Source organism: Eurytemora carolleeae, unplaced genomic scaffold (genome assembly GCF_000591075.1).
Source record: "Eurytemora carolleeae unplaced genomic scaffold, Eaff_2.0 scaffold1180, whole genome shotgun sequence".
Taxonomy (NCBI): domain Eukaryota; kingdom Metazoa; phylum Arthropoda; class Copepoda; order Calanoida; family Temoridae; genus Eurytemora; species Eurytemora carolleeae.
The window spans coordinates 101,754-126,051 of NW_019397066.1; the positions used below are offsets into that span (position 1 = coordinate 101,754).

The 24,298-nt window shown below is 32.8% G+C and overlaps 1 protein-coding gene across 1 annotated transcript in view; it reads right to left on the bottom strand.

Moving 5' to 3' along the window:
* The window catches only part of LOC111711554 (uncharacterized), a 41,579-nt gene extending 18,320 nt beyond the window's left edge, over nucleotides 1–23,259 (bottom strand). The window contains exons 1-19 of the mRNA XM_023485938.1: nucleotides 23,073–23,259; nucleotides 20,248–20,434; nucleotides 17,783–18,151; nucleotides 17,487–17,513; nucleotides 16,666–16,846; nucleotides 14,474–14,946; nucleotides 12,364–12,520; nucleotides 11,921–12,024; nucleotides 11,016–11,093; nucleotides 10,543–10,626; nucleotides 10,071–10,212; nucleotides 7,262–7,477; nucleotides 6,731–6,852; nucleotides 4,921–5,007; nucleotides 2,612–2,811; nucleotides 2,173–2,341; nucleotides 1,926–1,999; nucleotides 856–941; nucleotides 31–222 (exon numbers count right to left, since the gene is read on the bottom strand). Of these exons, the coding sequence (XP_023341706.1) occupies nucleotides 31–222; nucleotides 856–941; nucleotides 1,926–1,999; nucleotides 2,173–2,341; nucleotides 2,612–2,811; nucleotides 4,921–5,007; nucleotides 6,731–6,852; nucleotides 7,262–7,477; nucleotides 10,071–10,212; nucleotides 10,543–10,626; nucleotides 11,016–11,093; nucleotides 11,921–12,024; nucleotides 12,364–12,520; nucleotides 14,474–14,946; nucleotides 16,666–16,846; nucleotides 17,487–17,513; nucleotides 17,783–18,151; nucleotides 20,248–20,434; nucleotides 23,073–23,147 (3,023 nt within the window). The 5' untranslated portion in view covers nucleotides 23,148–23,259. The remainder of the gene's footprint in view (nucleotides 1–30; nucleotides 223–855; nucleotides 942–1,925; nucleotides 2,000–2,172; nucleotides 2,342–2,611; nucleotides 2,812–4,920; nucleotides 5,008–6,730; nucleotides 6,853–7,261; nucleotides 7,478–10,070; nucleotides 10,213–10,542; nucleotides 10,627–11,015; nucleotides 11,094–11,920; nucleotides 12,025–12,363; nucleotides 12,521–14,473; nucleotides 14,947–16,665; nucleotides 16,847–17,486; nucleotides 17,514–17,782; nucleotides 18,152–20,247; nucleotides 20,435–23,072) is intronic.
* Between the last annotated feature and the right edge of the window lie 1,039 nt (nucleotides 23,260–24,298).

Below are 24,298 nucleotides of genomic sequence, written 5' to 3' on the forward strand. Positions count from 1 at the left end.
ACACATCCAGTCCCTTAATTAAGAGCTTTCCTTAATATTTCAGCTTGAATAAGTCCTTGAGGAGGATTAATGAATCCAGATGAATCCAAACAGATTTGCTGAGCAGCAGAGAAGGATAATGGATCAATTTTAAGTCTAAGACACTGAAATCCTAGTTTAATAATTCCCTCTTCTTCTGGACAAATCAATCCATCATCACTACCATGCACCATATCTTTATTCCTGAAAATAAACACATGAACTGTGGATAGATTAGATATGGGCATCCTTTCTGGAAACAAACAAAATATTTTGTGAAATATGGTATAATTCAGAGAAATGAAAACTTTTTTTTAACAAAGGAAAAAACAAAAAAAATTGAAGATTTAAAATAATTTTTACTAAAAAAACAATTTTCCTTAACAATTGTTCAGTGAGAAAACAAACAAAATAGATGAAAAATTAATGAGAAGAACAAACACTATAAATTTTTTAACAATTTAAAAAACCTAACAAAATGATTAACCTAGTGATGAACAAACAAAATGAAAAAATGTGAATGATGTTTACAATACCATCCAAGATATTGATTGAGTAATAATATACTTTAAAAAAGAGAATTTTGGTATTCTTTATTCTTTTGTCATATGATAAACTATTCAGTAAAGCTATTTTATTTTAAACTCTCTTTTTAGATAAAATTAATGTTTACTATATAGGCATTAAAGAAAACTTATGGATAACTTTACTGTTATTTAATGCTTATATTTTTGGTTAGAATCAAAATTTACCAAAATGTAATTAAAGCAAACTTTAAAAGTAATGTTGCAGCATAAAATATAGATTTTTGTTAAGCCATCTATATTAAATTTTTACCATTTCCACTGTATAATATTACAGAGAGAATGAAAGTTAGGGGATCTATGACATCTCCAATCAATTTGAAATTCCATATATTCAACCTAAAAATATTAAAATTGTAGAAATTATTAAATTAAACTAAATGTGGCTTCTCTAATAGTCTCTTGGTGTGATTGTTTGGTTGCTGACTGAACAGATCACACGGGCACTAGGGTCAATTGGAATTCGAACCAGACTGACTCCTTGTACCCATAGAGAATAGAATATATATTAGAGGGGAATTTAGAGAATCTCTCGGTATGCATTTTTTCAGTCCCTTTCAGGGAGTTCAAAGTGTACAAATCATGTAAATTTCACAAATTATATACAGTCAAGTACATTCATACAGTATGTTCCCCTGACTATCCATTTCAATTTCAAATTTTTTACAGCTGTTAGATAAACTTTGCAATTAACTAGGTGAATAAAAAACATCATTTGATTTATATTTATAACGAAAAATCATCGTTTGTAAAATGAAATGCGCATAGAGTCTATGTGAAATGATCATTGGTCAATTATAAACCAGCCTATTTCATAATTTGGTTTTCTTTTAATATTAATTTTAGATTTTCTATAAAATGATATTCCAGGGCCCAAAAGGTTATATGGCATAAATTTACCTGCAGTATGGAAACAGTACAACAAAATGGCCGTTTTACACTTTTTTCTAGTCAATTCCCCTCTAATATATATTCTATTCTCTATGCTTGTACCAGCTTAGCTCAATGACGCATGGCATTTACCAGCCTGACTTTATCCTGTCAGCCCAGTTTCAACTTCAATGACCCGGCCAGACTTTTTACAGTATCCAGCCTAGTAGTTTAGTGTGATCAGGCCTTGATTTATGGAAACCCATTCAGAGGCGTATTCAGGGGGGGGCTATGGAGGCTTAGCCCCCCTGGACCTGTGAAATCTATTGATTTCATGGGGTTTTTAGGCTCCAGCTGAAAAAAAATAAAACAGATATTTTAAAGATCAAAGACAACCTTCAAAGTCTTCTTGCTACTATCAAGTTCAGTGGAAAACCCTGTATATATGTATACCTTTTTAGATGGCACTGCTTCATAAACTTGGATCATTTTTCCTGGATCACTCAAAACTCTTGAACACATGTTTCCTAATAAAAATAATAAGTTTAGTTGTGATGATTATGATAATGTAAGAAGAAAAGAAAATCTATAGTGGGCCCAATAAAACTCTGGAGTAGGAAGACGACTTTTAGACTCAAGTGAGGGTAAAAATGCTTTAATGTTGTCTTTATATTCCACAATGTTTTGGGTAGCACTTTACCTGATGTATCACATCCAAGTTTATTGGCAGTTGCTGGTGGTGAAAGGGCACCTGGATTCCTCAGGCTTTTTTCAAATTTTCCAGGACTAATAGGTCCTTTCAATCTCACAAGTGTTATACTTTTATCAAACTTGATGTCAATGGGTTTAAGCTTGTTATTGACATACACCTTAAATAATAGCTATTCAGATCTATTTAGATTTTTACTTATGAGATAACAAAGAATCAGAATTGTCAATTAAGCTAAGTTCTTCCATGTCAAGTTTTCAACTAGATAAAATATTGTGCGATGAACGATTCAAGCCACTTAGAAAATAATATTATTTTTTTATTTACAAAATTTGTTGTACATTATATAGGTACATTGCTTTTTTAAACTTTAAAAAGTCGTTGGATATATAAAAAGTAGAGCTAACATGATTTAATAATAAATTAATACCTGTAAATTAGTTTCATCATTTAAGCAATGCACAAATATCTCTTGGTCAATAGCAGTTGTTTCCTCTTTAAACTCTGTTGTTGTAATAGTATCTGTTGCAATAATGGAGTGGAAATATTTTCCAGATTCCGTTCTAATGGAGAAAGTGATTATACCGATTTGAGTCTCATCATTGGAGAGCTCTAGTACACAGGAATCCCCTAGACATTTTGACAGTTTCAACAGTTTTGTAATAAATATCTTGTAAGACTATATTGAGTTATACCTGGATTAATATGGGTTTGAGAACATTGAGCAATACCTGTTTTGATACTGGTTTGAGAATATTGAGTTATACCTGAGATGAGATTTTTAAAGCCTAAACCCAAGTAAAACCCAAACTCAGGCTTAGATAGAACCCAAGTCAGGATTGGTTCTAATTCGACCAATGAGAGTCTGTTTTGCAAGCTATCTCTCTGTAGCAGACAGAATGCTGTCAGATCATCTGTGACATTATTTCATAGTATGTTAATTTTATATAATTAATAAAATTTGACACCACAAATGATTCCCAAGATTTTACATGTACAAATATAAAATTTTTTACGAAATTTACGATCATCAGCTGCTGAAGACTTGAGCATTAAAGAGAGAAAAACCCAAGATGGTTGGTTCTTACTAAACTCAAGGCCATCCAAAAGCCCGGGTCTTGAGTTGAGCTTTATTTGGGTCTAAGCAGACGGAAAGACCGGGTTTTACTCGGCTTTAAAATCTCATCTCTGGATTGATACGGGTTTGAGAAACCCCTATGGAGTAGGGCATTTACCATGGTTTTGACTATAAATTTTGCTCTACTGTAAAATTTGACTATGAAATGTATAAGATCCTGAGTCGTTGAGATTTTAAACTAATTGACTACAAATGTATTGAAACTGGTATTACCATCGTCGCAACTAAGAATTTCTTTTTAAATAAAACTTACATGAAATATTGATGAAATAACATAAATCCTTCTAATGTACTTCCTTGCTACTATAAGAAAATAATCCTTTAAACCTCTATATATGTGTAAAAGAGAAGGAAATACAAACTTGTAATTGTATTGACAGAATTAGAAAGTATGGAGAGAAATGTAAAATAAAGTAGAATGAAAGGGAAAGTATCAAGAGAAATATAAATTAAAGAAGAATGAAAGGGAAAGTATGGAGAGAAATATAAAATAAAGTAGAATGAAAGGGAAAGTATCAAGAGAAATATAAATTAAAGTAGAATGAAAGGGAAAGTATCAAGAGAAATATAAATTAAAGTAGAATGAAAGGGAAAGTATGGAGAGAAATATAAAATAAAGTAGAATGAAAGGGAAATGAAATGAAACAAGATAGGAAGAGTACAGTGACGGATCCTTATCTAAATGAATATGTATAAAAAAAACAAAGTTTGGATAATTTCAGTTTAGGACACTCTTTCTTAAAAAAAAATTCATGCCTAAGTAAACTTGTAGTCACATTATTTGCAAAATATTTTATATACGAAGTTTATTTTCTTTTTTTCTTATCACGTTAATGATGGAAGTTATAGGTTAAACATAATATGTTTTATAATAGTGATATGTTTTGATTGATGATTTTCTCATTGTAATTGTTGTAGATCCTTGCTAATTCAAACTACAGTTATTAGTTCAAAATATCAAAGGTTTACATCATCGGGTTGCGAAGATATAGGAATTAGAAAATCTGAGTTTGTTGCAAAAACTCGATTACTTTAATAAATGGAATTATTTCACTATCTAATAAAAAATAAATATAAAATCTCTTCTATATGTGTCGATTTGCTATAAACTATCTGAATTAATTTTCATAGTCAACTTATTTACCGATGTTAGTTTTGCCTTTACGAAATCCTAACATGGGATCGTGTAAATGTAAATGACTCTCTACCTAGCTGGATTGAACCTATTGTAGCGCTTCTAAGAAATTACCTGTAGAATGTAGATAGGGGGCAGGGAGCGGAAAGGATGAGGCCATAAGCTCTTCACAAGTATATTTAACAGTCCCATGCGCAATAACGCAATATCGCAATAAAGCAATAGCGCAAAATTCATGTTGGTAATTGTAATTTTTTGTGCAGTGGATCTTGCGAATCAATATTGCGCGCAAAACAAATGCGCAAATGGAAGCAACCATTGGGCATTGTTGCGCGCGATGCTATTGCTATTGGAAACCCATCCCCCAGTTAAAGTATATTGATGAAAAATTTTGTCGGAAAGAAATGTCGATATTTATTGTTATATAGATTTTAGATTAGTAAGATATGAGAAATAAAAGTTTTACCATTGCACTGAAACCTCACTCCACCCTGAGGGCAAATACTGTAATCTAGAGTTTCAACCATTTCCCCCGGTTTATTCACGACTAGTTCTAAAAATATGTAGTTTATACAATTATTCAAATATATTCGAATTGGAATAATTTGAAAAAAATGCAGAAAAAACATTTATGGATCTATAAAATAATTAAATATAATTTACGAACTATAATTTAAAAACGGTAAAATTGCACCTAATACAGTATATAAACCATATTCATACCATCATAGAAATAGTACCTAATACAATATATAAACCATTTTCCAGCAATAGCACCAGTACACTAAATATTCTAGAAATTTTTCTTAATCCAATGCATGACTCATTTTCTAGAAATTGTAACAAAATACAACAAATGAACACTTTTTCAGAGATTGTATACCAGTTCAATGAAAATTCTAGAAATCGTACTTAATACAATTTATGAACCATTTTCTAGAAATTATATATATGTAGCAAAAATCGTGGAAACATGATATTCTGTAAAACTGCAGTATGTTGTACATATTAGTGATTTAATGTTGTAAACTTAGACATAATGACATTATTCATTGAAACTACCTTTCAATTGAAATTAGCTTAAATTATGCGACATACTCAAATTAAGCTATACAAAATGTGCGAAGATAGCTTAACTGCGTTATATATCTATTCTCTCTAATCCTAAAAATATGTATATTAAACTTTATCTGTGCGATAAATATGTGATACAATGGTCTTAATCATGTGATAACGATAACATCGTAGGAATTGTAACTAAGTTCATTCCTATTAACTTTGTGACATAAGAAATTAAATAAAATTAGTTGATTAAGACTCTGCTTTGATTTTGGTATTAGAAGTAATTTGGTTCTTGTTGACACATAAAAGTGGAGATCATACCTTGAGTATTGGTATAGATCTATTAAGTGCTTGTTGGTGTTGATTGGTCACTGGATTTTAGCCGTGTGGATCGTGTCCTAGTTAACACTGATCAATTGATTGCTAGTGCCTGTATTGAGATCGATAGCTAACAAGATCCCGCCCTGTGAAGTGGCTTTGATTAGTCACAAGATTGTAGCCGCGTGGATTTTATCCTGTTTGGGACATTGATCAATTGATTGCTAGTGTCTGTATTGGCTCCTATAGCTAATAAGATCGAGCTCCATGTAGTGGCGTTGATTAGTCATAGGATTGTAGCCTTGCAGATTGTGTCCCTGTGTGACATTTAGAACATTGGATCATCCCTATCATTTAGGATCGTTATATATACCATGTTTGATAGCTAGGCTTGTGTCCCTTTGTCACATTCAGAGCCTGGGTTCAGTCCTGGTTGAATACTGTATTGGTGGTAGGATTTTGTTAGCTACACTTGTGGTTGTGTCCCTGTGTGGCATTTAGAGCCTGGGATTCAGTCCTGGTTGAGTTTGATAGCGGACAGATGTCCCTAGATAGATACGTTTTGAGAACTTGCTATGGAGTAGGTGTTTACAACCTATATACATAATATATAAACCCTATTCTAGAAACATTACCTAAATTACCCTACCAGAAATATAACCATAATTATACAATATATGAACCATAATTTAGAAAGGACCCCAATATATTGGATCTGAGCTGAGAACTTTAGAATTTGAAACCCTTCCCATAATCCCGATCAATTAATCTGAATATCCAACTTGGACACTTCTAATTTCCTTCTTAATCCTCACTTTTTCTCTCTTTTTTATATCCCTACAAGATTCCAACCAATGAGAGTTCTCTCATTAATTGGCGCGTAAAATTTCAAATACCTGATATCTCATATGGTCCGTGGTCCAGGAAACCATCAGGTATCATCTTTGATATGAATTGGCCCAGAAAGTCTATTTTCATTTCAAAAATACGAGCCGAATTCACGATTTCAATCTTGATTCTGATCAAACAAATAAAAATTATTTCCAAGTACAAAAACTTTAAGAATGCAGAAAAGTTCTTTAATAATATTAGAAATCTAATGAGCTACTGTACATTTTCAAACATTAGAAATCTAATGAGCTACTGTACATTTTCAAATATTAGAAATCTAATGAGCATACTGTATATTTTCAAATATTAGAAATCTAATGAGCTATACTGTACATTTTCAAATATTAGAAATCTAATGAGCTATACTGTACATTTTCAAATATTAGAAATCTAATGAGCAATACTGTACATTTTCAAATATTAGAAATCTAATGAGCTATACTGTACATTTTCAAATATTAGAAATCTAATGAGCTATACTGTACATTTTCAAATAATCTAAAATCTTAATTCTGAAAAGGTTTTGATTGTCTGACCTGTCAAATACATAAGGCTGAGGAAATCTAATAATCCTGTGAAATGGTTCGGTGAGTGCAGAGTAGAACAGTTTTATATTTGGTATAGTCACATCTTCTCCAGGTATAATCACAGTTAGCTCTTTAATCCAGGTCCCCTTACTAATTGTTATCAATATGGAATCCACCATTACCTTCTTCACAAACTCAACCTCAAACCAGGATTCCGAGGAACCTCTAGATTCAGGAAATTCTTAGAACATTCATAAAGAACGCAGTCAAAGTATTTTTGGGCTAATTTTCATATTTTTGTCATTGTAGTACACTCATATTTTAATGTATTTTTGTTGATTTTGTTTGGATTTTTATTTCTTTAGAATATTTTTTTAAACTGTAGAAATCAGAATTTTAAGCGATAGAATTTTACAAAACTTAAATTAAAAATAAATTGTAACTTAAGTTTTAGGGCTGGGTGTCGTTCTTGAAGAACAATGGTTTTTCAACAAGAACTATCAAGAACAATCCAACCGTCCCGAAAAAAGAATGGATCTTTTTTAATTTTTATGTCATTGAAGTTACAATTACCTAATAACCTAATTTTCAAGGATCAAAACTAAGTTCAACGCTCAAATATGTTTTCGAGATTCAGAGTACTCAATAATACTTTCCGCTATTAGACCAACGAAATGAGATCAAATTGGCCGTTCTAAATATTTGATATAACATATTCCATTTCCATTTGATGAGTTTTGATTCCTGATTTACAAGAAGTACATATTTATAAAGGGTACCCTCCTCAAAGGATGAGACTGTAAAGACGATTAAATCCTTTAAGATATGACTATCCTAAGGTTGAAGGGAATCATGAATATAAGGAAAGAGGCAGTATAAATTCCTTACAGTCGTCAATAAAGTCTCATACTTTGCGGCTAAACCTGTATCTGTTTTATGGACAGATTTTAATGATTTTGTCCTGTGTATTGTTACATATGCACATCTGTTTGTTAATACATTTACATCATGCGATGCGTGGGTCTTTCACTTTCATTAGACGATAAATGAATGGAAATTTTTGCTAAAATATTCTGATTATTTTGTATATAATATCTCAAATTATATATAATATCTCAAATTATCTAGTTGTATATAATATCTCAAATTATCTAGTTGTGTATAATATCTCAAATTATCTAGTTGTGTATAATATCTCAAATTATCTAATTCATAAAATAAACTCTAGCAGACATAATAATATTATGGCTTTTGAAATTAGGTATTACAATGCTAATTAATAACAAAGACGATATCGAATTCGTTGCACTGAATTCCCATGTTTTTTGGGACACCCTGTATTTCAAAAAAGGGAAGTATTTTGAAATACGTGAACAATCCCTATCATAATATTTGGTTTAACATTTTATGAATGCAATTATTTAATCTACAATATAAATCTAATTAAATACGAATTACAAACTAATAAAATCTTTTATTGCCTTTTCTTTGAATTTTGAATATTAAATTCTTTTTATTGCATGAAAATTTATCAAAAACATTAATTTGAAAATCTGTGAATGAAAGAGCATCTACAAATTTTATAAATACAGAGAGAGCCCTGAAACTTTATATTATAGTATGGGACGGGAATGGGCAATAATTTGAACTTTTAAAAATCTGCGAAGTGTTGATGTAAATTTAAAATTGTTCACTTTATCTTAACCCTATCCCTGCTAGGGTACTTGAAAACCAGGATACGCTGACCCCCCCCCCCTCTAAATCCCATGTTTTATGTCCAAATATGACAAATGATACATCATTAGAAAGCTCTTGTGCTCTACTTTTAGAATCTGCAAAAAATTTGCAAATTTGCGAAAATTGAATTTTTTATCGCAAAATCCAGTAATATAGTAAAAATGTTTGCAAAAAAAATTTGTCCAAAAAATGACAAATTATACATTTTTGAAAAGCCCTTGACCATGCCATTTTAAATATGCAAAAATTTTTGCAAAATTTTAAATAACCTGATTTTTAATCAAGAAAAACTAAAAATGTGCAAATTTCCTTTAACAGGTGTTTTGCAAAAAATTTGCAATTTTTTTTTGCAAAACTTTTGCAATCCGTTTCCTTATGTCATAGGCTTTCCAAAAAGCTAAATTTTATCAAAATCTGATAAGTGAAAGTGGGTCAAAACAAAGACTTAGTTTGTTACAGGCAAAAGCAGTCATTCAGACAGTGTGCCTGAGGACTCAGGCAGTTAGTATTAAAGCCCGGTTTTAGGCCTAAAGGGAGGGCTTTGGGTATGTAAGAAAAGTCAGAAAATTTCAACAGCCTCAGACCAAAATTGCCCCCCCCCCCCCCAGCAGGAATAGGGTTAAAACCATTCTAAACAGAGTTGATATTTGAAAAGCCTAATACAAATTATTTATAGTGTCAACGATTTTTTGAAATTTAATCCTGTAAACAGGAACCTTTTCACAGTCACAGCTGATCGGTTTGCTATGAAAGCTTTCCGAGAGCAGTCTCGTATGGTCGAATCCTAACTTAGGTTTTACCGAAGCTCGAGTCTCCGAATAAGCTAAGTTCTACTCAAATTTAAGCTTTAAAATCTCAGCTTTGAGCATATTTCTATTCTCAATCAGGCATAAGCTATCTGAACTGTATATTCTAGCTATCCAAACCGTATATTCTAGCTATCTAAACTGTATTAGAAGCTGCTTTCATTCTTTTCATTCATAATACATTCTCAAATAGTAAAAGCTGATTTATCGGAGTTTTGTTCTGTTATTTGATAAAATAATCAGCAAAAGCATTGAAGTGAATGAAATGAACTTACTTAGTTAACTGAACTCTGAGAGGTATTCCAGGAGAATCAGGTAGAATGGAAGAATCAATTTCTAGAAACTCAACTCCCTCATCATGTATCTTATACTTCACCTTAACTTCATCAATCAGCCGAAGAAGTCCTAGGGGTTGAACTGAAAGAAAACATGTTTTTTGATCAATTTTTCTCTATTTTAAAAAAAATAAACTTTCAAAATTATCGTATCTGATTAAAGCGAAAAATTCTAGAAAATTATTTGCTTTCATCGAAAAAACTCATCATATATAATTATTTAGAACAAAAATACTTTTCTATAAGTTTGATATCTAACAAGTTTTTTTCAACCAAAGAGAAGCTCTTTTCATTGACTATGTGTTCCATTCTGTTTAAAAACTTGGTAGTAATCGAAATTGAAATCGAAAGTCGTCTTTATTGTCTTGATATATACGAAGACGATTGAAATAAATGTTTAACTTAATCTGACCTAAATCCTTCTGGCAGACTCCAAATCCATCCTGATCGTCTCCAGCTACACTTACTTTACCAGTGGCATCAATTGTAAGAATATCTGCAGATTTTACATTTAGTTATTCGACGAGAATGGGTAAAATGTACTGTTCATGAGGTTTTACAAAACACTGTAAACTCCGGTTAATTTTCATGGAACCTGACCGACTTTCAAGCAGCTAGAGTAAGCTGTAATGGACACATACAATACAGACTATGAGGCAAAACAGTACATGGTACACCAAATGAATTAGCCTTTTTAGGGAGATTCTAGTTAAAGTATCTTGTTTTAAAATGTGTAAAATTTTATCCGCATACAACCAAGAATAAGAAAATGAAAATTGTCCCAAATCTTTCAATAATATTAGTTTTTTATTTGACTCATTTTAATTAAAAACACAAAAACAAAAAATCCTTAAAAAAGCGAGAATAATTAATTAAACGCTTGACCTTTGCCTGAACCAAAATAACTGTTGTCAGGTATAGGATCTGGATCCAACTTAAACCCATCATGTTCTCCAGAGGAAACTAGGAATAATGTTTTTTTTATTAAGGTTTCACGTTAAGTTCAAGATAATTAAAATCTTACATGTTAGCAAATTATACACTGTATTTCCACCCGCCAAAACCGGACTTTCTCGAAAGTAGCGTAGAAAATGCATGCAAAAAAAGGGCAATTAATATAAAACACCGCTGGATACGTTTAAAAGTCCTTTTTATAAAAACGTCACAGACTTGATCATATTTTCACAAGACTTAGGACTATTTTTCTTTAGGACTTTATTTCTTGTGCTCTTATTTCCTGAGACTTTATTGGCAGCCCCCATATTATTTTAGGGAAAAGTCCTTGGAATTTAAAACTCGGGACTTTATTTCCAGTGACGTTTTGTCCTGGACTTCAGAAAAATTGTTGAGTAAAATCCACTAGTCACATTTATAGACTATGGACAAATTCAAATTTTATTTTTCAAGATGGAAAAACTAAAGTTGTTTCCTTGTTTTGTTTTTAAATAACTCTGAAATCCATTACAAAAGACACTATGAAACGTCAACAGCATAAAAATGTACTGAATTATTAGAGAAGACGACATTTATCACTATCTTTGGCTCACCGACAAAATGCGTAGCATTTGCCTAGATTTTCCGATGCGCTATCTTCAATTAGCAAAGGTTAGCGCCATGAACTTCCTTAAAAGAAATACATCATCCACCAAGGAAGTTAAACTGGCTCTTTAAATCAGAAATATTAATGTAGAATTCCGGTTTTGGCAGGTGAAAATACAGTTTGGGAAAATGCTGTCAATAACTGCCTTTGTCACAGTTTGTTCAATCATTTAGAGTTATAAATTACTTACAATATAACGGATAAAAGCCAGGCTCCATTGTCAGATCGTTAAATGTAATTCCATCTATTCTGCTCTTTTTCCTCACCCCGAGATGGTATGTATCTGCACTTGATCTAAAGCATTTGAGAAAACTGAATAACATTATTATTTAAAAAAAATTAAGACAGTTCAGTTTATGGGGTTAAAATAATTTAAGAACTTTTAATGAATTGCTATTTTAGATTTATCAATTTTACACTGAAAGGGTTTAAAGTTTCAGAAAAAGTATTCATCATATATTCACAAACATTTTGGTAATATGTAACATTTTATATATATTAAATTAGGCTTAACAAGAATATGTTTTTTTTTAATATGTTTTATATATATTTGCTCAGATCTAAAATAACCTAAAAGATTAATTATTGTAAAAGGTTCTGAATTAATTACGACTTTTGAAATGTTAAACTTACGGAAAGGCGCTCTGAACAGTCTCGACATCTGCAATTGCTCTGGGGGCCCACAGATGTGAACCTATTTTGTTGCATCGTTCTTCTAGTAATCCAGCTTGCCCTTTTCCAACACTAGTATAGCATCTAGACCCTAGTCGTAGGAAGCCCTTCTCACATTCTGGAGAAAAATGGGATTGTTAAGGTTGGTTGTTTTCAGTGATTTTCATTCTTTTTTACAGGTACTGTAGCTTGTAATTGTAATTGCAAGTGACTCTCTATGTATAGATGGCAATGCCCGATTCACAACGGTACCCTTAAAATCTTTGCCTCATCAAGTATGAATAAAATATCCATGTTTTTTATTTAAACTGTTTATTTTCATTTGCGGTTTCTCTGTGAAAGTGAATTGCCCATTTCTTGCTTAAAGGGACTGTTAAGGAAAAATGAAAGGGGGTTTAAGATAAAACCTGAGAATCTCAGGTTTTGAACGATACCTATAAGACATCTATCTTATGTTTCTGTCTCGAGAAATTGACATAAAACTGTGTCAAAATTATACTAAAACGGTCAAATGTCAGATTTGTATAAAAGTTGTAACATTAAACAGACCATATTCAGCAAATATTCAACCAATCTGAAAACGATTATATCCCACAGGAGCCTGAGAATCTAAGGTTTTCATTTTGCATTTTTTAATAGGTATAATTGATAATATTATTACATATATTCCGTATAATCCGTATTATGTCACAATAACTTCAGCCAATTACAGTGCAGTATCGTTGTCATTTGATATAGACGGAAATCACGTGACCAGTATACTGCACTGCCAATGGCTGAAGTACTAGTGACGTATTATATGTAATAATATTACCAATTATATCTATAAAAATTGCAAAATAAAAATTAAATAATTATAACAGGAGCAAACCTAAGATTTTCAGGTTGCTCTAAGATATAGTCGTTTTCGGTTTGACATATGCCTTTTTGGTTTAATTTTGACACAATGTTATGTCAATTTCTCGAGACAGGAACATAATATAGATGTCTTATGGGTATCGTTCAAAATCTGAATTTCTCAGGTTTTATCCTATACCCCCTTGCTTTTTCCATTTACAGTCCCTTTAAGAACCAATAGATAAATAAATACTTTACCTTTAGAGTCTGAAAAACAGCGGTTTATTCCAAAGTTTTAATCAAATTAAGGTTTAAAGAGTACTTTTGTAAATCTGGCATTTCTCTCTTTGTCAAGAGGGTCTCTTGAAATTACACTTACAGTCCCTTTAAAGGAACTGTAAAGGAAAAATGAAAGGGGGTATAGGATGAAAGCTGAGAATCTTAGATTTTGAACGATACCTATAAGAAATCTATCTGATGTTCTTGTCTCGAGAAATTGACATAAAACTGTTTCAAAATTATACCAAAAAGGTATATGTCAGATTTTGTATAAAATTTGTAGCATTAAACAGATTATATTCAACAATTACGCACCCAATCTGAAAACGATTTTATTCCACAGGAGCCTGAGAATCTCAGGTTTGCTCATAATATAATTTCTTATTTTGCATTTGCATATTTAATAGGCATAATTGATAATATTATTACATATATTCCGTATAGTCCGTATTACGTCACAATAACTTTGGCCAATGACAGTGCAGTATCGTTGTCATGTGGTACAGACGGAAATCATGTGACCAGTATACTGCTCTGCCATTGGCTGAAGTTCTGGTAACATAATACAGACTATACAGAATAAATGTAACAATATTATCAATTATATCTATTAAAAATGGAAGATAAAAAAAAAAATTATAGCAGGAGCAAACCTGAGATTTCCAGGTTGCTCATGGGTATAGGCGTTGCGTTCCAGGTTGCATATTTGTTGAATATATCCATTTAATACTACAACTTTTATACAAAATCTGGCATATGCCCGTTTTGGTATAATTTTGACACAGTTTTGTATCAATTTCACGAGACAGGAACATCAGATAGATGTCTTATAGGTATTGTTCAAAACCTGAAATTCTCAGGTTTTATTCTATACCCCTTTCATTTTTCCTTTACAGTCCCTTTAAGAACCCACGGTTGAGAAAGATATTTCAACTTTTTATTCATAAATGTTTACCAGCAACATAAACAGAGAACACATCGCCAGAGGACTCAGATTGACATTCAACATCTTTAGCTTGGGTTGATTCTAATCCAAATAGCGGGTCTATTTCAATATCATTTTTACAAGCACAATTGCCAGTAGAGTACAGGGCAAACCGTTTCTCCTTGGATTTGCAGTGGATTAAACATTTGAAATGTGAATCTGTTATCTCAAGATCACTGCTGCTGGAAGCAACCCTGATGCAGCCCAGGTATATTGGCTGGTCAACTTTAATTTCTATCGGAGAAAATGATATTAACCCCCCTTCAGTTGTCTCTGCTTTGATGGAAATAAATTTTGGTAACTCGGTGATATTTGCAATGGGAATTATAATTGGGATGCTTTCTGATTTTTCTGTCATAGGAAGCGTAATCTCATCAATAGAGTTTCCAACTTCGATAGAAACTTTAAACTCTCCCGATTTTTTTGGATCTCCAGGCATTGATCTGAAATAAAATACAGGTTTACCCACAAAGGATGAGACTGTAAAGATACACAAAACTCTATAAAATGTGACGACCCCAAGTTTGAATTGAGTTTTCTGTCTTAACTTTATTCTTTAAATGACTATATATTTTGAATTATTTGTCAAAGAAGAACCACGTTTAGCAGGGGTCCATATAACTCCATCAAATAGGATCCTATATGTTGATTGATAGATATTAGGGGCAGACATTAACCATGTTGTTATCCTACACTCTGGGCCGTAGTAAATTTGAATTCGAACAGGACCTGCCCAGTTTGTACTGGCCTGCCAGATAACAGCGTGTACTGACCCAATCCTATGACCATATTCTGTACAGTACGTCGCCCTAACCAGACTTACATAAGACAGGGGCCAATTTTCTTGGCATAGTCCCGTCGGAGGGCTAACTAAGACAACTCCCATGGCACATTCAGACTTTTTACAGTACCCGGCCTAATCCTAGGCCTATTTGACAGACCCCACTGGATTAGTCCACCGTGCCTAGGAGTGTTTATTTTTCTTTATATTATACTTTATCTCTTATATTGATTACTTTTAATTACATCTTTTAACACCCCCACTGCAGTAACCTATTTCTGAAGTGTAGTTCACGTACACAAAAAACTTGTTTTTTACAATGACACAGAAAGTGTATTTTCATGCCTCTAAATTTATTTCATATCCCGGTCTGCATTTAAGATTAGAAATGGAATTATATGGACCTGAAGTGGCAGGGAATTATGAATATAATGAAATTGACGGGATAAATTCCTTACAGAGTCGTCTCTGAAGTCTCATCTTTGTGGGTAGCAATGATTATGTTAATTATAGTTCGTTTGGTTTGAACATAATTTATTTCTTTACATCATGGAATTTTCTAAATTTTAAGAAAGCTGCATTTCAGTTGATTGACAGTGCAGTGTGACCGACAGCATACAACGTAATTTTGATATATCCGTGCAACATAATTTTTTGTTACACAATTAAAGGTTTTTTTCTTAATACATCAAAACTTATGAAAGTTTTTTCATTATTCATCATATAAGTTTGTAATGCCTAGTATAAAACCTTCTGTCGAGAATAAAATGTATAATCTATGATTATTCTAGTAAATCCTGGAACAACGCCCTGGAAATTGTCTACCCCAAGTATAGAGATCAAGAACAACCAGGATTATGAACGTCAAGAAAATGGTTATTTCAGATCATGAGATTTCAAAATATGCTTACTCATTGTAAGGGAATTGAAAACTTCTATTATTTTCGTCAGCTGAATCGATCAAAGTTTTATTAGATCAAATTTATATTTTCTTTAAATGAATTCTTAAGATAAAACATAATATTACAACATGCAATCAAAGTCTCTGTAGATTAAGGATGAGTCAGTCAGTCAGCCTATATCAGTCACTCAATTTAACAGTTTGTCTTTGTCCCAGCAACCTTGAGTTTCGATCACAATTGTGATGATTTTTTAATAAAAGTGTTAGTGTAATTTTGTAAATTTAAATATTGTTCAATTAAAGACCAACACGCGAATTAAAATTGAAGCTAGTGGTGTAGTATATGTTTGTGAAACGGATGACATGCAGCTTTACACCAAAAAAGTTGATCACTTGAAAGTACATCCACAGTCCCGTTAGTAGTTGTTAAATTCAACTGTCTCAGTTAATGTCAGAAGAAATCGATTTTAATAATTTTACCTTATCCATGCTTTTAAGAAGGTATTTGGGTTAAACTCCTTTATATATTCCACGGGAAGATGAGAAACAATAGCATCAAGAGTAAGATCATATTTCAAATCATATATAATATTTTCATGAGGACAGTAGACTATCCTCTCTATACTATATCCGTCCACTTGTCCCCCGAGGCCTTTTAGATCTAAGGAGTTAAAATATATTTATATTTACCACTCTTATTATTATTTAGCTTTTAAGGTAATTTTAATCCTCCATGCAAGGAGAAAAATCTCTGATTTACAATGGTACCCCTAAAACTTTAGTTTTTAGTCGATTACAGAGATATGTGTGTGTAAGCTTATCGAAACCAGCTAGTGTTCAACTGCAAATTCCGATATGCGCTGTGTACAGTCTAAACATGACACATAACATAACATTTGCAGTTAAAACAAGCTCTGAATATGGGTAAACCATATTATATTCTCTTAGTACAGCTATTTAGATAGATGAGTTCAATCTAAATAGTCAGGTACTGGCCCTTCAAATCTGACTGAGCGCGTAAAGAGAAGCGGATAGACGAGCTCGAGCAGCACAGGGAGGCTCAGAGCACAGAAGAAGGACTCACTCCTTATTCAACGGCGAGCAAAAGTTGAAGTCTCAATTATATCTGATAGTTTACACCTCCAAAAAGTCCCAAAATAAAGACTTACAAAGCTAATTTAGATAAGTTTACAAACACATATAATTTCTGAAGTGATTGTTGTAAATTAAGCATGGTATTTTTTTTAAAGCAGGGTAACTTGAAATTATGCTTACAGTTCTTCTAATAAACCAAAACTTACTTCTTTCTTTCTCGCATACGTACTTTTCTGAAAAATTATTTTAGAAATTAAGAAAGCATATTTGAAAATTTCAATATTTTCTTTATATTTTCACTTTATCTCACGAAAGATAAAGAAAGTAGTGGAATTTTCCTCCTCTTTTTCTGTTAATTTTGAAATGTCCAATAAAAAAATTTTATAATCTAAACAGTACCTCTAACATTTTTAAGATCAATGACAACAAGTACAATTAACAAGCTTTTTAAGAGTAAATTTAAGTGTTAGCAGATTATAAAACAAAGTTTTTTTATTCTCACCAACATCATCGCAATCTTCATCTTTCATTTTATTTGAATCATGCACACAAAGACAATTTTGTGGTTTATCTGGTGTACTATAAGCATCTATATTCCATTTTGAAGTATCTCCAAGGTCCCATCCATACCATCCATAGTCCCAGTAAAATCTGTGAGGATTAAAACCATCTCGATGCCTTCTTCCAGAAGTCCAATAATCTTTCCAATCTTGTTTATTTCCAAACTCTAGAAGGTCGGTGTCCAATTTAGATATAAGCCTAGCCTCAGTAATAATACATTTCCAATGTGCTTCATCAAATTTTTTTTTATCTGAATCACTATGGAGTAGGCATTTTTCATTATTGTAATCTATCCATCCTTTAGGGCAGGCTAAATAAAGATATTATGTCACTGTATAATAATTTGAAATAAAACAATTTTTAAACTAGCACATTTAAGTTCTCCTGAGCTGACAACTTTAAAATGGTGGATACTGGATATCGAGATTAATGCTTGATTCTCTCTTTTTCTTAATATCGAGACTAACCTAAAATTTTATCCTAAAAAGTGTAAAAAATTCAACCAATCAGAGTATGGTTTCCACGAAACAGTCAATTCTCTTGCGCAACAGTTGCGTGGTTTTGCACGAAATTGACTTTTTTGCACGAAATTCCGCATCATTTTCGTATCTATATGAAACCAGTTTTGCACAAAATTACGTATTAATTCAAAATAAATAAATTTATTCAAACTTTTTTCGTGATATTTGCATGAACACATGTCATTTTTGCATGTAATTTAGCAATGTCCATCAATACGAAAAATTGAAATTTTTGTACAGCAGTATTGTGCATGAAAACGAAATTAAGAAATTAGTTTCAGTAAAAAACTCCCATTTACCCTGCTCGTCTCCAAGTTCAGACCGGACGGATGATTAGTGAATGTGATTATGATTAATTAATTTGTGAGTAACTCAGATACTACTTGAGATTGATTGCCGGTAAACGGTATAATAGTCGGTACGGTACTGTCAATATTCCAAAAAGCTGTGACTTTCGATCACAATTTGACCCCTTAAACATCATTTTTAGCCTTTTTTCTTAAACACTTTTTATACATTTTGAACGAAAAAGTATAAAAAACAAATCCGTAAGGTAAAAAGTTATTGAATTATAGAGCAAAACAAGTTTGATTTCAAATAGAAGAAACCGAATTCTGTTCACTCTGGTTAGTTCGGGGTGTCCTGAGAATTTGGGCTCATTCGACCAGCATGTGTGAGCACTGAGCTGGAGTATAGTTGACGGGCCCGGCCTCTAACTTGGTTTGCTTTTGAATTTATTCATCATTTCCTGGGATTGTTTCTCAAAATTTAACGAAATAACTTGAAAAAGCGAAATAGGGTGAAATAACAAAATATGCAAGTACTAAGATTTTCTTTAGAATTTTTGCCAAATAGCTCGAAATTTTGTGCGCCATTTAAGATTAATATACAAAAACAAGAGGAACTGTCTAATTCTAAAAACCAAGAAAGAACGGTTTAAGAAGAAAATCAAAAGTTTGCCCATTGGATATTCAGATTAAGTAATCAGGATTAGGGATTTCTCATTCTAAAGTTTTCAGCTCTGAGCTGGGAACTTTTGAATGGTGGATATCGGGATTAAGGCTTAATCCACTCTTTTTCTTAATCTCCAGATTAACATAATCTTGCAAGATTATCTTAAAAGTGTATGAAAAACGATAAAATTCAAATTAATATTTAATCATCTGAGAAACTGTAGCAGCCTATCAGAGAAAAGCGGGCAACCAATGAGAGAACAGAAATATTCTCATTGGAGAAAACAATCAACGGATATCCAAGGAGAGAGAAAAAGAGTGAAAAGTTTCCATAGTGGATTTTCGGATCAAGAAGTCAGGATTAAAGTTTATCCATTCTAAAGTTTTCAGCTCTGAAGAAATAAGTAATCTACTAAAATACTGCTCTAATAAGAGGTCTGAGCTGGGAACTTTGGAATGGTAGATCGAGATTAATGTTTAATCCTCTCTTTTTCTTAATCTCGAGACTAAGTTAATCTTGAATTGTATCCTGAAAATTGTAAAAAATTCAACCAATCAGATTTGCGCATCAGAAGCCGGTAAATTTAAAATTTTGAGCAACATTTAAGATTAATATACAGAAACGGGAAGGACTCTTAATTTTAAAAAAACCTGTTTTTTATTTTTCTGTACTATATCCAAAAAAGAGTGGATTAAGCAAGAAATCAAAAGTGTCCACATCGGATATTCGGATTAAGCAGTTGGGATTAATGGAATCCCATTCTAAAGTTCCCAGCTATGGCTTCTCAAATATCATGCACGCGACACCAATTAAATGTCTTTCTAAAATATTAAGGNTGTTCATGACAAGTTAAGCAAAAGAACAATTACCTGTTTCTGTTATGTTCCACAAGTAACAGAGTATCAGAAAGACTTGAATTTGCGAATATTACCTGGTAGAAAATTATGAAAATATCTGTTGTGAGTTGATCCATTGTAGTTTTCAGGAGCAGAACAGCTGGAAGTTTCTTCCCAACCTTTCACACCAGGATCCTCCCAGCGTCCAGAGGTATCAATAGTCGCCGCACTGTCATCACATTCCAACACATATGTGTTATAACTCACAGCAGGATATGTTACCTGTAAACAAAAATGAGTTATACTTGAGAGTTTATATGAGTTTATATGAGAGCCAGAATTCAATAGAAAACATTTTCTATTTTCAAATTCAGTCAATATTTTGAACAACTCAGCTCTCTATCATGAAAAAGGGGTTTCCACTTTTTAGCTTTGACTACAAATAAACTTTACTAATGTGCTAAAAAACCGAAACCACAAAATGCAAATGTTCCAGAACTACCAAAACAATAGACCATTTGAAAATTGAAATCTTGAATAACTTTAATGAAAATTATTTAAGTTTCAAGGGCAGTTAAAAGAATAAAATAGATAATGGTGTGAAGCATAAGTTTTTTTACCACCTCCTGTCAGGATTTAACCCTCCACGACCTCCCCCCCCTGAGTTGCCCCTACTCCTATTCACAAGAAAGTTTCCAAGATTGTAAAAGATCAGATTACCACCTTATACACCCCTGCTGTGCACGTGATCCAATCATGGGAAGATTATAATAGTTTTTCTAGCTATATAAAATCCTCTCACCAAAAAATCTTAAATTCCTTGTGCCTTACGGAGGAATGTACTCTGAGTTCATCTAGCATGCTAGGTAATGTCTTCAATATGGACCATAATCCGTGTACAGACCCATCGCTCAGAAATGTTGAACAGTCTCAACCCACTAGGTTTTGTCTCCAGGGAGTTCAGCTTAATTAAGGAGTTCATATTGATCAATCTCGCACTCGAGTACCTCGCCATACTTGTGTCCTGCGCCATAGCAACCCTGATGTTTGGTCTCACTCCCTCTATTGCAGCTCTCATCAACAGGATTACCTTGGACGGGGGAGGCTACAGAAGCAAAAGAAACCTACAGCAGAGGTTCTGAGGATTGGAGCACTGCTGGCCAATGAAGAGGCTGTATTTTCGTGAATTTTAATGAATAGTAATTTAAATGATTTTTTGTAAATTTTTTTTAATGCGTAGGGTTGGGTACAGCGTGGAAAACAGTTCGCTCTTTGGACAAAAAATCTAAAATAGCCCATAACTTTTTTGTGACTAAAGCTACATATCTAAAAACTATATTTCTGAAAGGCCCTTGAAAAATGGACATAGAAACATGTGTCACACTTTCATATTTGTTAATAAAACAAAAAAATTATTTTTTTCATTTTTCTGAACCTTTTTTGGCGTTTTTTTTCAACCCTTCCTAGCACCCAAACTATTGAAGTTATCGGTCTAATTTTTTTCAATGATCTGGCCTTGGCAAATTTGGCTATGCACATGCATTTAAACCCAATACCCAAGGATGTAATGTATGGAAAGTTATTTCAGAAGTGTACGCATCTTTTGAACTGCAGTGTACTGTCTTTGGGCAGTAATGTAAACACAAGACGGATGTTACAGCCTGACATTGGATCCATCTTTTACATTAAAAAATCAATGACATATTCTAGTCATAGGAAACTATTATGTGAATTATCAAAATGATCAAATTTAATGCTTTTAACCTCCTCGGATACTAAATGAACACTGATGCATCTACGCTTGTTTGCAAATTCCGCCCAAAGAGAACTGGTTTCAATATGTACGCAGAGTATACACGACCGCAATTAACTTTCCTTGCATTACACCCTTGCCTATACCTATTCTCTAAGGCCTTTTTCTAGGGGGAACGCAAAACAATCCCCCCCCCCCCGGCTATACATAGATTCAGACCCCCCAGCCTTTATAGGGTTAATATGATTAGTTGAATCATTAACATAATTGAATTACGTTATTATAACATGTACATAGATAGTTTATACTGCGTGATATACATTTTCTCTAATCTTGTAAAATATGTAATACGATGGTATTAATCATGTGACATAGATAACATTGTAGGAATTAATTTACATCAATACCTTTTAACTTTGTAACCTAAGCTATTTTAATAAAATTAGTTGATTGAGACTCTGCTCTGATTACAGTATTAGAAGTAGTCTGTGTTCTCTTTAAACATTACAAGCAGAGATCTTTGCCAGTTGATTTAGCATTGACTCGAATATAGCTTATAAGATAGCTTGGGTCCTCGATGAATTATAGGAGTGGAGATCTTGCCTTGTTAATTGGCAATTGAATCCAATATAGCTTGAAAGATAGCTTGGTCCTCGTTGAATTATAGGAGTAGAGATCTTGCCTTGATAATTGGCAATCTGATCGAATATAGCTTGAAAGATAGCTTGGGTCCTTGTTGAATTTTACCAGTTGAGATTTGGACTGTGTGTCCTTCAGAACCAGGAAGTTAAGCCTGGTTGAGAAATTGCCTGTGTAGCAATTTCAATAGCCTGTGTGGCTTTCATAACTAGGGAGTTAAGCCTGGTTGAGATTTGAGACTGTGTGTCCTTTAGAACTGGATAGTTTAGCCTGGTTGAGGTATTGCCTTTGTGGCATTCAGAACCTAAGAGTTAGTCCTGGTTGACCATGGTAACGAGTAGACCTGGATAGATACGTCTCGAGTAAATTGTTATGGAGTAGTTATTTGCTACACTAATACTCACTAATAGTGACTTCAGTTTTATACAGCCAATAAATTGATGAACCCGATATCTACGATGCTCTTGGTCGGAAATTTTAGCAAACCAGATAACTTTATATTCAGGATGAAGGACTCGATTTACCAACCTGATAGAGTGGTAAATGTTTGAGTTTGAGATGAGGATAGTAAATACACTGATTCCAGGCAAAGAATGTAAACATATCACACTTTGTTCCCAGCAAACAGCGTCTTGCACACTCTTCTATATTCGCCACCCCCTTACGTGTTCGATACTCGATGGAACCAAGTCCTAAATATTTAAATATTTTTACGCATTTGTGTCCTTTATGGCCGGTTTTTTTTGTTTTGTAACAGCTGATGTCATTGAATCCTATTTTCTATATTTGCTACATATATCTTTGTCTATAACGGATCATATGAATTTGAAAAAAAGAATCAGACAGTAGGTTTCCAGTGGAAAGGGAAAACCATTGCTCATTTTGCAAGCACGTTTTTTGTTCCTCTTTAAATTCCGCATTCTTGCACGATCTAATGTAAACAAAATTATGCGCAACTTTCTGCATTTTGCGCGGCATACCGTGCAAAAGATGCGGAATACTCAAGTGAATTTGCGCGAAAGTTAACTTCCGTTGAAAATTCTAAGCATTAGAGATTATATGACAGGAAAGATGTTTAGGAAAACAAAAATCATAAAAACAAGATTTGTGAACCTCAGCTTAGGTTGAGGGGTCCAGACTCCGGAAAGCACAAGCAGCTGGAATCTCGCCCTCATTTGATTTGGGCAAAAATCCAGGAAAGGATTAATTTTACTATAGTTTAGGTAAAGGGGGTTCTATTTGGATTAATTTCGCAGATTTTCACATATTTTTTTCCAAAATCAAATGTTTTGTTTTCAGCTGATCATTTTTCCTGTTATAATCCCTAATGCCTAAAATTTCCAACAGAAATTAACTTTTGGGCAAAATGCGCAAATTCACTTGAGTATTTCGCATCTTTTGCATTAAAACACTCAATGCAGAAACCCAAAATAATCTTTAAAGGGAGTGACCGGCTATGTAAGATAGTTGAACTGAGTATGCAGTGTTGTGGAAAACTTCTTTCGGATTCATTTGAGACATATTAAACTTTTTAAAGATCTCGTAAATTCTGAGTTTGAGCGCAAATTCGACGTTCAAAACTCCTACTATGGGGAAGGATACATTTTCAGAATTATTTTTTTTAAACGTTAAATAACGACGACTTAAAATGTAGAAAAAAAATTACAGTAAACTAACTAGTTGTTTAGGAACAGGCAAGGGCGTATACAGAAATAAATGTAGGGGGGGGGGCAAGATTTGCGCGAAGCGCAAAA